At 40.6% G+C, this 14,911-nt stretch overlaps 1 protein-coding gene across 1 annotated transcript in view; it reads right to left on the bottom strand.

Annotated features, from left to right (window-relative positions):
- Window positions 1-11,290: 11,290 nt before the first annotated feature.
- Window positions 11,291-14,911, bottom strand: part of LOC137644176 (uncharacterized) — a 51,210-nt gene continuing 47,589 nt past the window's right edge. The window contains exon 7 of the mRNA XM_068377173.1: window positions 11,291-13,038. Coding sequence (XP_068233274.1) covers window positions 11,602-13,038 — 1,437 coding nt within the window. The 3' untranslated portion in view covers window positions 11,291-11,601. The remainder of the gene's footprint in view (window positions 13,039-14,911) is intronic.

Raw genomic sequence — 14,911 nt, 5'->3', positions numbered from 1 at the left:
TTTTTGCAAGGACGTACCGGTACGTCCATGGGGGTAAAGGGATGAGTTGTTACCAGTGGCTAAAAACAAAGTGTCTACTCAGTGAGTTGGCAGGGGGAGGCGGGTGGGCTTCGTCGCCACCCTCAAGTAACTACCAACCCCTCGATATAAATTCTTACAGAAGAATTCTAGCTATGCCAATAACATACTCCATTTACAGTACTCCTATCAAGGGATAAGGATTTGTACATGTGAAGGAACAAACACTACTGTATTGTACGTTAGAGGAAGTCATTCACCTATGATAATGCAGTAGTAAAGTTAAAATATAGGACGTGATTCATAATTTACGCATTGAAGCATAACGTGACTAAAAAATAAACTTGGATGATAATATATGATAAAATCAAAATTTCTTAAAAAAATGTTATTTTTATTAATAAAATAAATTTTTGAATATACTTACCCAGTGATTATATAAGCTGCAGCTCTGCTGCCCGACAGAAAAACTCTACGTTCAAAATCCGCCAGCGATCGCTATGCAGGTAGGGGGTGTACTTCAACAGCGCCATCTGTCGAGCAGGTACTCAGTACTCAATGTAAACACAGAACTCAATTTTCTCCTCGGTCCACTGGGTCTCTATTGGGGAGGAAGGGAGGGTCCTTTAATATATAATCACCAGGTAAGTATATTCAAAAATTTATTTTATTAATAAAAATAACATTTTTCAATATTAAACTTAGCCAGTGATTATATAAGCTGATTCACACCCAGGGGGGTGGGTAGAGACCAGCATTAATTGTTTACATTAGTATGAGCTAAGGATTTTGTATTTCATTTTAGCAGTTATTCAAAATAACAAACATAAAATAAATAAGTACCTGGTAAGGAAGTCGACTTGAACAATTACTCTGCCTTTTTTAAGTACGTCTTCCTTACTGAGCCTCGCGATCCTCTTAGGATGCTGAGCGACTCCTAGGAGCTGAAGTATCAAGGGTAGCAACCCATACTACAGAACCTCATCAAAACCTCTAATCTAGGCGCTTCTCAAGAAAAGAATTTGACCACCCGCCAAATCAACCAGGATGCGAAAGGCTTCTTAGCCTTCCGGACAACCCAAAAAACAACAATAAAAAACATTTCAAGAGAAAGATTAAAAAAGGTTATGGAATTAGGGGAATGTAGTGGTTGAGCCCTCACCCACTACTGCACTCGCTGCTACGAATGGTCCCAGGGTGTAGCAGTTCTCGTAAAGAGACTGGACATCTTTAAGATAAAAAGACGCGAACACTGACTTGCTTCTCCAATAGGTTGCGTCCATTATACTCTGCAGAGATCTATTTTGTTTAAAGGCCACTGAAGTTGCGACAGCTCTAACTTCATGTGTCCTTACCTTCAGCAAAGCATGGTCTTCCTCATTCAGATGGGAATGAGCTTCTCGTATCAACAGTCTGATATAATAGGAAACTGCATTCTTTGACATAGGTAAAGAAGGTTTCTTAATAGCACACCATAAAGCTTCTGACTGTCCTCGTAAAGGTTTAGTTCGTCTTAAATAGAACTTAAGAGCTCTAACAGGGCATAAGACTCTTTCTAGTTCATTTCCAACCAAATTTGAAAGGCTTGGAATATCGAACGATTTCGGCCAAGGACGAGAAGGTAGCTCGTTTTTGGCTAGAAAACCAAGCTGTAAAGAACATGTACCCGTTTCAGATGAAAATCCGATGTTCTTGCTGAAGGCGTGTATCTCACTGACTCTTTTAGCTGTTGCTAAGCAAACGAGGAAAAGAGTCTTTAAAGTGAGATCTTTAAAGGAGGCTGATTGTAGTGGCTCGAACCTTTCTGACATAAGGAATCTTAGTACCACGTCTAAATTCCAACCCGGTGTAGCCAAACGACGCTCCTTCGAGGTCTCAAAAGACTTAAGGAGGTCCTGTAGATCTTTGTTGTTAGAAAGATCTAAGCCTGTGACGGAAGACTGCTGCCAACATGCTTCTGTAACCTTTGATCGTGGGAGCTGAAAGAGATCTTTCCTTCCTCAGGTATAATAGGAAGTCAGCTATTTGGGTTACAGAGGTACTGGTCGAGGATACTGATACCGACTTGCACCAGTTTCGGAAGACTTCCCACTTCGACTGGTAGACTCTAAGAGTGGATGTCCTCCTTGCTCTAGCAATCGCCCTGGCTGCCTCCTTCGAAAAGCCTCTAGCTCTCGAGAGTCTTTCGATAGTCTGAAGGCAGTCAGACGAAGAGCGTGGAGGCCTGGGTGTACCTTCTTTACGTGTGGCTGACGTAGAAGGTCCACTCTTAGAGGAAGAGTTCTGGGAACGTCCACCAGCCATTGAAGTACCTCGGTGAACCATTCTCTCGCGGGCCAGAGGGGAGCAACTAACGTCAACCTTGTCCCTTCGTGAGAGGCGAACTTCTGCAGTACCTTGTTGACAATCTTGAACGGGGGGAATGCATAAAGGTCTAGATGGGACCAATCCAGTAGAAAGGCATCTATATGAACTGCTGCTGGGTCCGGGATTGGCGAGCAATAAATTGGGAGCCTCTTGGTCATCGAGGTTGCAAAGAGATCTATGGTAGGTTGGCCCCATGTGGCCCATAGTCTCTTGCACACATCCTTGTGTAGGGTCCATTCTGTTGGAATGATTTGACCCTTCCGACTGAGGCAATCCGCCATGACATTCATGTTGCCTTGAATGAACCTCGTTACTAGAGAAAGGTTTAGATCTCTTGACCAGGTGAGGAGGTCCCTTGCGATCTCGAACAACGTCATAGAATGGGTCCCTCCTTGCTTGGAGATGTACGCCAAGGCCGTGGTGTTGTCTGAGTTCACCTCCACCACCTTGCCTAGAAGGAGGGACTTGAAGCTTTTCAAGGCCAGATGAACTGCCAGTAGCTCCTTGCAGTTGATATGTAACGTTCTTTGATTCGAGTTCCAAGTTCCCGAGCATTCCCGACCGTCTAATGTCGCACCCCAGCCCGTGTCCGATGCGTCCGAGAAGAGAACGTGGTTGGGGGTCTGAACAGCCAGGGGCAGACCCTCTCTGAGGTTGATGTTGTCCTTCCACCAAGTCAGTGATGACTTCATCTTCTCGGAAATGGGGATCGAGACCGCTTCTAGCGTCTTGTCCTTTTTCCAGTGAACAGCTAGGTGAAATTGAAGGGGACGGAGGTGCAGTCTCCCTAACGAAATGAACTGTTCCAGGGATGAAAGCGTCCCTATCAGACTCATCCACTGTCTGACTGAACATCGGTCCTTCTTTAGCATGTTCTGGATGCATCCTTGGGCTTGACTTGTTCTGGGGGCCGACGGAAAAGCCCGAAAAGCTTGACTGTGAATCTCCATCCCTAAGTACACTATAGTTTGGGATGGGACCAGTTGGGACTTTTCCATATTGACCAGGAGACCCAATTCCTTGGTCAGATCTAGAGTCCACTTTAGATTCTCCAGACAGCGACGACTGGAAGAAGCTCTTAGAAGCCAGTCGTCCAAATAGAGGGAGGCTCTGATATCCGCTAAATGCAGGAATTTGGCAATATTCCTCATCAGCTTCGTAAAGACAAGAGGAGCCGTGCTTAGGCCAAAGCACAGGGCTTGAAATTGGTAGACAACCTTTTCGTAAACGAACCTCAGAAAAGGTTGGGATTCTGGGTGGATGGGGACGTGAAAGTAAGCGTCCCTTAGGTCTAAAGAGACCATCCAGTCTTCCTTCCTGACCGCTGCTAGAAGAGACTTTGTGGTCTCCATGGCGAACGTCTGCTTTGTGACAAAGATATTCAGCGCACTGACGTCTAGCACCGGCCTCCACCCTCCTGTCTTCTTTACCACTAAGAAGAGACGGTTGTAGAAGCCCGGGGATTGATGGTCCCGGACTTTGACTACCGCTCCCTTTTCTAGTAAGAGAGACACCTCTTGCTTCAAAGCTAGTCTCTTGTCCTCCTCTCTGTACCTGGGAGAGAGATCGATGGGAGACGTTGCTAGAGGGGGTTTGCGTACAAACGGGATCTTGTACCCTTCTCTGAGCAACTTCACAGATTGTGCATCTGCGCCCCTTTTCTCCCAGGTCTGCCAGAAGTTCTTGAGTCTGGCTCCCACTGCTGTCTGAAGAAGGTGGCAGTCAGACTCCGCCCTTAAAGGACTTGGTACCTTTCTTCTTCCCACGTCTCCCTTCAGCACGAGCACCTCCTCTGCTGGAGGCTCTGCCACGAAAGGGCGGAATGAATCTGGACGCTGGAGTGTCCATCCTGGGTCTAGACAAGGTAGGCAAAGGGGTGGCTTTGCGGGCAGAGGACGCAACCAGGTCAGGAGTGTCTTTTTGAATCAAGGAGGCAGCAATCTCCTTTATCAACTCCTCTGGGAAAAGGCACTTTGAGAGAGGAGCAAACATAAGTTCCGATCTCTGACACGGTGTTACTCCAGCTGACAAGAAGGAGCAAAGGTTTTCCCGTTTCTTGAGGACCCCGGAAACGAACGAAGCCGCAAGCTCACTGGATCCGTCACGTATGGCCTTGTCCATGCAGGACATAATGAGCATGGAAGTTTCCTTGTCAGAAGGGGAGATCTTCCTGCTCAACGCTCCCAAACACCAATCCAAAAAGTTAAAAACCTCGAAGGCTCTGAACACTCCTTTCAACAGATGGTCTAAGTCTGAAGGAGACCAACAAATCTTAGAGCGTCTCATGGCTAGCCTGCGGGGAGAGTCTACTAGACTTGAGAAGTCGCCCTGGGCAGAGGCAGGAACTCCCAAGCCGAGAACTTCTCCCGTGGCATACCAGACGCTCGATCTGGAAGAGAGTCTCGCAGGGGGAAACGTGAATGCTGTCTTCCCAAGGTTCTTTTTGGACTGCATCCATTCTCCCAACACTCGTAAAGCTCTCTTAGACGAGCAGGCGAGGACGAGCTTCGTAAAGGCAGGCGCGGATGACTGCGTGCCTAAAGCGAACTCAGATGGAGGAGAGCGTGGGGCCGCAGAAACAAACTGATCAGGATACATCTCCCTGAACAGTGCAAGAACTTTCCTAAAGTCCAAGGAGGGTTGCGTGGTCTTGGGTTCGTCGATGTCCGTATGCGGGTCGTCAATGTGTGCAGCGTCGTCATCATCAGAGAGTCCATCATCTGAAAACTGAGGAGGAAGCGGCAAAGGAGTAGGAATCGGCTGGTCAGCTGAGTCCGGCAGCACGGGTGCATGCGTGACTGAACCGGACGCAACGTCATGGAACTGTTGCCCAGTCTGTGAACTGGCAACAACCATAGCAGCGCGGGGGCGCAAAGCGTCTACTCCAGACTGTCTAGTCTGCTGTGGGCGAGTAGTGGTAACCACACTGGGTTGCGGAGGTTGACGCACAGCGTCAAAACAAAACAACTTAGGTTGTTGATGTAACTCGCGAACGTCAACGGAAGGTTCCGTGTGTCGCTGAACGTCAACATGCGGCTGGCAGGGTAAACTGGAACGCATGGGTGGCGGGACTCTCACAGCTGGAGTGCGGGAGAAGGTAGCCTCAGCGTCCACTGGACGCACAACCGTGGGTGGTTGTAGGCTAGAGGTTGGTGCAGCGTCAACCTTCTCCGCACGAAAGTCCTGCATCAATGACGTTAACTGTGACTGCATGGTCTGCAGCAAAGACCACTTAGGGTCTACAGTAGCAGGTGCGGCAACAGAAAGTGTTACTGCCTGATGCGGTACCGCTTTGCCTCTCTTAGGAGGTGTGCAGTCATCGGAAGACTGCAGCGAGTCCGAACTGACCCAGTGGCTACAACTGGGCCGTTGGACTTGCGCGGAAGGGACCGACTTGCGCTTAAGAGGCCGCGAGACCTTGGTCCATGGTTTCTTTTGAGAAACCTCTTCCGCAGACGAGGAATAAATGGGCTCTCTCGTCTTCGTGTGGGTGGGGCGATCTTGGTTAGATACGCCCGAAACCACGGAGGGAACGTCTGTTCGCTGATTAAAGCCTCTCGAACCCTTTGGTCGTACGACATTGCTTCTCCCCTGGGCTTGGGAGCTTGCAAGAGGTCCCGGACTGGGAGGACGACAGGCACGAACAGACGAACCCTCAAGCGCAACACTATCTACAACACTTTCCACAACACTACCACTCACTTTGTCACTACCCACTGCACTCTTACACTTCAACTCCTTGACGTCTGCCATGAGTTGGTTACGGTCACTCGCCAATGACTCGACTCTCTCACCCAGAGCCTGGATGGCACGCATCATATCTGCCATCGAAGGTTGTTGAGTGCTAGAAGGGGGATCAGGAGCAACCACTACAGGGGAAGGAATAGGTTGTGGGGCATGAGGAGAGGAAAAATCAACGGAGCGAGATGAACTTCTCCTGACTCTATCTCTCTCTAGCCTACGTGTGTATTTCTGGAATTCGATGAAATCGAATTCCGAAAGCCCAACGCATTCCTCACATCGATCTTCCAATTGACAGGTCTTATCCCGACAATTGGAACAAACGGTGTGAGGATCGATAGAGGCCTTCGGAAGACGCCTTGAACAGTCCCTAGCATTACATTTCCTGAACTTAGGGACTTGAGAAGGGTCAGCCATCTTGAATTAGTCAAAGGGGAATTCAAAATCTATCCAAAGTCGTCAACAAATAATCCAAAATCAATAAAAGAATGCAAGGATGTATTGAAGATAACGTCTGCAAAGCGAAAGCTCAAAACTAGAAATGTGTACTTCACCAAAATATGTGAAAACCAATCCAGTAAGCAACAGCGAATTTAGTAGGTCTTGCCGGTGGCACGACAGAGAGAAAATTGAGTTCTGTGTTTACATTGAGTACTGAGTACCTGCTCGACAGATGGCGCTGTTGAAGTACACCCCCTACCTGCATAGCGATCGCTGGCGGATTTTGAACGTAGAGTTTTTCTGTCGGGCAGCAGAGCTGCAGCTTATATAATCACCGGCTAAGTTTAATATTGAAAAAAAGCATTTTCTTTATGGACACAGTGTTATATCTAGGAAACCTTTCAAGTTAAAACCGTTTTAACTCGAGGACCTACAAGACTACACTTGCTTTTCAAGTAAGAAAAGACCACAATCACACACAAACTTACAGAGCTCTAGAAGACATTAATTCTACATTACCTGATACCATTCACACTTAAATGTTAAACCTTTGACTCAAATAAGTCAATCACTTACCTTGCCTTCGCAAATGGTTCCTTCTGCTTGAGCTTAATCTACAACACATTCCTGGATAAATGAAAGAGATTTCTAATAGAATAAATTTATTCTTTCAACTGTATAAACAATACATTAAATATGCTAGGTAAAAATTAAAGCAGAAAATTATATTCCTAGAGTAAAACTTACGTGTAAACAGAAAAAGTCATGAAAATTCTGACGCTGCAGAATTAAGAAATCGGTGAGTACGGAAGGTTTCCAAACTTACATACAAACATTTAACTTACAAAAAGCCGGAGATAATAAAAACACAAATCTAACTGAAAATAACAAAGATATGATAAATAAATACTGTAATAAAAATTGATATTATTTAATACAGTAGGAAAAAAAACATTTGTAATATCCTGATATCTATTTCATATGCAACCAGACTGATTGTTGACTTTTGTAATGGAAAATCATAGGCATGGAATTCAGATTAGGCCTACATTGGTCAAAACCCTAAAAAAAATTTAGATTTGCAAACAATTCGGCTTATAACAGCTTCTTGAAACCTATTAAATTTGTAAGTTCAGAACCTTCAGTATAAGAAACACTAATATGAAATGTTCTTGTAGCTTTCATTATACATTTTTCTCCTTTTGTAATCTGCAAAATGTTTAAAAGTTAACCCGCCCAAAAAAAATTTGTATTATTCACAAATGCATATAATAATCATCGCTTAACTGCATCAACGAAAGAAAATTTTTCACAGGAAAATATCAGACAGTATTAAAGGTTTAAAGGCCATTCATGAATAGCAGAGGCAAGGGACAATGACATTGCCCTAGAGACTGACCACATATACATATGATCAGCACCCAAGCCTCCTCTCTACCAAAGCTAGGACCAAGGAAGGCCAGGCAAATGGCTGCTGATGACTCAGCAGATAAACCTATAGGCTCTCCCAAAACCCCCATCCTTAGCTCAAAAGGATAGTTAAGTTGCAGCAACCAAAAGAACTAAGGATGGTGAAGTTGCAGCAACCAAAAGAACTAAGGATGGTGAAGTTGCAGCAACCAAAAGAACTAAGGATGGTGAAGTTGCAGCAACCAATAGAACTAAGGATGGTGAAGTTGCAGCAACCAAAAGAACTAAGGATGGTGAAGTTGCAGCGACCAAAAGAACTAAGGATGGTGAAGTTGCAGCGACCAAAAGAACTAACGAGTTTTAGGGGGACTCGAACCCCAGTCTGACGATCACAAGATCACCGGTCAGGGACGTTACCACATCGCCCACCACAACCCTATGGGTAATTATCCAATTAGGTTTTGTTTAATGCACAAATATATGACTTTAATTGTCTAAAATAAAATGTCATTTTAAGTCTTATCCCTCATCCTATTAAAAATTAGGACTATCTAACCGTAAAAACGGAGTTAATGGGCAAGAAAATTTTCCTTGGTTTAATTTTGTTCATACTAGCTATTCCATAATGCCCAAAAGAATCATGATTAATGGCAAAGTACATATATAACAGAGAACCATTAAATAAAATAAGGAAATACTTATAACCCTGCCTCTATGAAAAAAAAGTTAAATATTATTTATTTGTTCGTAAATGTGATAAGAAAACTATACAATGAATTAAAAGTAAAAAAATATTCTTCACTAATGAATTTATACGAATTGTATATAAATTCACACCATGTTAGATTCTATACAGTATATAGAATATAATGTTACATGATGTTCAGACGCAATACAAAAGAATGCTGTTTTTCCCAGTAACACTGCTCCAAAAGTAAACTTAACTTGAGTTAATTTAAAAAAAACTAAACTGATTTTCCTGCCCGAGATGCGAATAAATTCATTTTTATACTGTCATCCTTCTCTGTCAATCATAATGATTTTAATAATTCCAATAATAATAATTTTGTTGCCTTCATTATTTTCCTAACATTATCATCATAATTATCATCCAGTATCAACAAATAGATGACCGACTCAACATTCTTAACTCTCATACCACTGGCCTGAATTTTTTGTTCTTACTGAAGATATAATACTATATCTTATTCAATATATAGCAACTATTTCAAAATTCCTTGACTAGATAAACTGAAAATAAATAAATTTATATAATTTATTTCATGGATTTTTCCCAAACCTGATAGTTTGGGTTAAAACTAGGTAAAGTAAATACGGTACTTTGCAAAATCGTATCTGTCGTACGCAGTAATATGAAAGCGAACCGAAAAGATATTCTTTTGCAAATTTAGAATGAAGAGGAATTTTGTGGATGGGACATTTTCCGCCTTTAAGTAAAGAAATGGACTCAAAACAATAGAAAAGAAAATTACCTACAAATTATCTTATGCAGTAACACGAAAGTGAACCAAAAAGATAATCTTTTGTAAATTTAGACTAAAAAGGAATTCTGTGAATGGCACATTTTCTGCCTTTAAGAAAACAAACGGATTAAAAAAAGAATAGAAAATAAAATCCCCTACAAACTATTTTCATTCAATGAAAATGATACAGTACGAATCTCAAAACCCTCTTCAGGCAAATGAACAAAATGGCAAAACTTAATTTAAACCAAATCTCTCTTGGCAAGTTACTACGTACATACCTTGATGAAAATCTTGGTGACATTCACCACACATTTAGACCCAGTACTAATTTTGGAAGAACAGGATTAACAAAATCCTTAGCATAAGTGTCATGTTCATACGCATATACAGCAATGAACTTGTAGAATTCAAATGATATTTCCAGACAAGCCTTAAACCCTAATTTTGTATATAAAATAAATGGAACTCTATAAACAGAATTTGTTATTTCTATACCAACCTGATGTTCATATTGCTTCTTCTCTAGAGGCTCGGTTTAAATGGCATTTACCCATGCAATTTTAAAGAATTTTAAGTTTCCCATTTCCTTCCTTTCCATAGACACATGCCTTTGTTACCACCACCAAAAAAGTTGGAAGGAGGTTAAGTTTTACCCCCTGTTTGTGTGTGTGTATGTTTGTTTATGAACAGCTTCCTGGACACAATTTTAATCCTAAAGTAATGAAACTTGCAGGGATTAACTGTTATGTATAAAAGCTGGAAATGAAATAATGAATCACTTTTGCAATTAATCATAAGAAACGAACCACCGACACCCCGGTCTCCCTTTGTTATTCGAGTCTCAAAATTGAAACTATTCCTTTTTCTCAAGGCAACCACAAGTCAGTGGGGAGAAGCAAGGGCATATAAACATCAGACAAGTAAAGAAATGAAAAATTTTATCAAAATTTCATTTACTTCTAAAAGCCTCTATGGTGTTCATATTCCTGAATGCCCCCCCCCCCCCCCCCCCCCAAGAAGAAAATGGGATGCCAGTGAAAGAAAGTGATAGGTCAATTATAAACAGAAATTGTATAAAGTAAACAGAATTTTAATTATAGAATTTGTTATTTCTAGACTCACCTATTTAAAGTATATTGCTTCTTCTCCAGATCCTCAGCTTATCAAATTTTACCCCAAAATTTTATCAACAATTCTATCATTTTCTTTCCATTCCAAAGATACATGCCCCTAAATGTTTTCCCCAAAACTTTATTTCAAATTTTACCATTATTGTTCCATTCAAAAGATAAGGCCCCTAAATATTTTCCCAAATATTTATTTCAAAGTTTACCAATAACCTTCCATTCAAAAGATAAGACCCAAAATAGAATAATGAAACCATCTACCAGTTAATGGTAAGGAGAGCTATCCGTAGCCCCTTCGTAAGGAGAGCTATCCGTGGCCCCTTCAGTTGTTCTGCCGTTCCTGTTATACCAAGACGTCTCCCCTTCCCAAATTGTAATAAGTTTCTTACGTTTCAAATTGTCTTCCCTGCTACAACAAAGACTCCACGGCATGATACTGCTTTGCTGTTTACCATTAACCACTTGATCTGTTTTAATGTTGTTACTGTTCTTAAAATATTCAAATATTCTATTATTTCTCATATAGTTTAGTTATTTCCTTTCCTTACTGGGCAATTTTCTCATTGGAACCCTTGGGCTTATGGCATCCTCCTTTTCTGACAATGGTTGTTGCAGAGCTAGCAATAATAATAATAATAATAATAATAATAATAATAATAACAATAATAGTGTTTCATTACTTTAATAGAGGCATGTGTCTATTAAAATAAAGAAAATGGGAAATTCTTAAACTCTTTTAAAGAATTTTACGGGTAAATGTCAAACAAATCGAGTCTTTAGAGAACAAGCAATATGAACATTGGGGAGAGATTCATATAAATAAAAATATAATTTTTCAATCATTATATAAATATAACCATTCCAAAATCTATTGAAGATTACAGATTACTTCATCCTTTTAATCTTTTAATACAAAAGGAGAAAATATGTACTGTATAATGAAATTACTAGGATACAGAGAGAGAGAAAAAGAGAGAGAGCATGAGAGAGAGGGAAACTTACTCCGAAGACTATAATAAATTTTGTAAATTATCAAACATCTGTAGCAATGCGGAAGCTTGTTTCTGGTGACTCTCCTGCACGGAATTGAAGGCCGTGATCAGCCTGTCTTTCTCCTGATTCCTTCTTTTGTAGTACTGGTTAGTCAACTCCATGAAAGCTTCTTTGCCTTCCTCCTCCTGATTTTCCTCCTGGACTACTACCTCTCTCTTTACATGGCTTACTGTGGATGCATTCTTAATACCAATATCAGACATTTGCACTATCTTCAGCGGGGACTGAGATTTAGGTTTCCTTCTTTTCACTTCCTTCTTCGGCCGATTACTGCCGCTTTTGACCTTCATTTCATTAACAAACTTCCTGGTTTGTATTGAAACAGGTCCTGTGAGATGAAAACCTTTTGGCATTGTTTTACTGTTATTATTAGAGGTTACGGTTACGGCCGAGGTTATGGCCGAAGTCTTGACCTTATGTCTAGGTACAATTTTCTCCTGTTCTGGAACATGATTATTTTCAGCCTCGATAACTTTGGAAAACTTCACTTTTTTAACTGGCTTTTCTTTCTCCTCTATATATTTCCTTTTCTGGGTAGTTGCAGAATTCTTTGTATTTCCTCCATGTCTACTAGTCTCTGCAACCAGCGGCAATGATCTACCAATATTGGGGGACTTTTTACTTGGCGAAACAGAGCCACATTTGCCTTTACCTTCTTGCATTGGGTTCGTAACAGAAAGAACTTTTGTACTGTCATCAAATTCTGATGATTGCGCTTCTGCAAAATGCTTCATTGTCTTCGCTCTATTCTTAAAATCTGGAGAAGTAGTAACCTTGAAAACAAATTTTACATCGCTATTGTCTGGATCCTCGTTGCTTTTTTTAGTGGGAGAGGTACTCATGGTATTCTTTTGGGCAACAATTCTTCCAGATTTATTTTCTGACTTTGTGCTGGGTTCTGGTTTGCCTCTACTGCTCGCATCTTTCTGTTCCCCAGATACTACGTTCTGAGCATGCTCCTCATCTGTATCGGTTTCTTCATGGTCCTTCTCAAAATCGGAGTCGGAAAAGCTATCCATATCGTCACTAAAATCAGAGGAGTCGGCGTATTCTTCGCCTACAGGAAAGTTACTCTCCGACTTTCCATTAAAAGCACTTCTAAAGATGGCTTTGCTCTCCTCAATTTTCCTGTAGTTATCCTTTACTTTTTGCAAGATGAAATTCTTCTCGTCTAGCACAATGTGCGACCATTTCTGCAGCATGTACACGAGGTTGAGCTGCCTCTCGAAGGCCTCGTATCCTCCGTGCTTGAATGTCGACAACATGTAACCCAATTGATAAAGGAAGATATTGGGTATCTTCGAGAGATCTTTCTTCTTCGAACTCTCCGGCATACACTGTTGGATTACATTGTCGATGAGAATATTTAGTTCCTCTATGCTCCAGTTCTTCACCTGAAAAAAATTAGTAATATAAATTTTAGTAAATTTAAAGTAAACCAAATATATGAATAATAAAAAAATTGATGTCTTTAGCATGACATGAGTCTTTTTATAGTTTATTTATGAGATATTTGTTTTTGATGTTGTTAATAGTTTATATATGACATGTCTGTTTTGACGTTGTTACTTATTTTAGAATGATTTATTGTTAATTTGTTCTCTTCATTTATTTATTTCCTTATTTCCTTTCCTCACTGGGCTATTTTTCCCTGTTGGAGCCCCTGGGCTTATAGCATCTTGCTTTTCCAACTAGGGTTGTAGCTTGGATAGTAATAATAATAATAATAATAATAATAATAATAATAATAATAATAATGTGTAAAATGGAAGATAGTAATACAAATAGAAAGGTACTTTTGAAAAATGGCAATACACTTTGAGAAGGAATAAACTGATTAAAAGGATAAAATAAATATTAATCAGTTGTCAATATAAGTGATTAATGTATGGAGCAATACTCGTAATGAGAGCATAGAAGCAAATGCTTACTAAAATTTTACCATTTACACAAGTAAACTACAAAAACAGTGTTTTAAAAACATTGCTTTAGAGGAAAGGTAATATATGTCAGCATTCTCAACAACTAATCACATGATAAGCAATAATTTAGAAAATCAAACCAAGATATTTTAAATCAACAAAGGTCCAAAAACACTCGTGATGTTATTCTTTATCAGGTAAATTTACGCTTTGCCAAAATTTAATCTTGAATTACTATATAAAATATTTGGATACCATAAATATACAAAGGACAAAATGTTTACACTTAACAGAGCACTGCAGTACAAAAAAATTATGCAGAACAGAACTAGCAAAAATGAGTTGTATTTGGTCTAGTTCATAACAATAGTTTCCTTTCATTATCATCTTTAACTTTTTGAACACCTTTATTCTCTTTAACTTACAGCCATCACATTAACTGGCTAAAGCATTCTTACTACCGTATTACTGGGGCAAACAAGACCTCAACTTCCTCAGAATCTGTCAAAGCAGACTGAAAAGAGGGAACATATCGTCACCCTCATAAACTAACTGCCTAAGTCCCTTTCTCTACTTGTTGGGACATCAAAAAAAACCTTCTCATTTCCTAATTCTTTATATCATTGTCTTGAGTTTCAATTCACAAACTTTTAACAGAAGAATTTGCGAATTAGAATTTGCTAATTGAAGTTCAACACAATGATATAAAGAATTAGGAATCGAGAAGGTTTTTTTTATTTCCCAACAAGTGGAGAAAATGACTTAGGCAGTTAGTTTATGAGGGTGACGATATGGATCTTTAGCCTAAGGAAAGAGATCCCTCTTGTGATGCGGGCATTAAATTTCAAAGCTTCTAGATCCACTTGAATCCTACAATTTACAATATAAGGAGATTTTGAGATTCTGGGAAGCATTATTATACACCTGCTGCTTCCTCCAATGCCTTAGATGACCGCGGAGGTAGCAGCAGTAGGGGATTCAGCATTATGAAGCTTCATCTGTGGTGGATAATGTGGGAGGGTGGGCTGTAGCACCCTAGCAGTACCAGCTGAACTCGGTTGAGTCCCTTGTTAGGCTGGGAGGAACGTAGAGAGTAGAGGTCCCCTTTTTTGTTTTTGTTTCATTTGTTGATGTCGGCTACCCCCCCCCAAAATTGGGGGAAGTGCCTTGGTATATGTATGTATGTATGTATTATTAGCAAGGGGCATCCGTACAATTTTCAAAGTGCCTTGCAAATGTCAGAGCTCAACGACCAGTCTAAGGGTAGAATTTGATTTTTCTTGCAAAGGTAGTTGTCTATTATTTTCTTTTTTTGGAAACAATCTGGTCTAACCTTCCATGTGAA

This window comes from Palaemon carinicauda, chromosome 7 (genome assembly GCF_036898095.1).
Source record: "Palaemon carinicauda isolate YSFRI2023 chromosome 7, ASM3689809v2, whole genome shotgun sequence".
Taxonomy (NCBI): Eukaryota; Metazoa; Arthropoda; class Malacostraca; order Decapoda; family Palaemonidae; genus Palaemon; species Palaemon carinicauda.
Note: the sequence above shows the minus strand (reverse complement) of the source record. Positions and strands in the feature narration are given on the sequence as shown.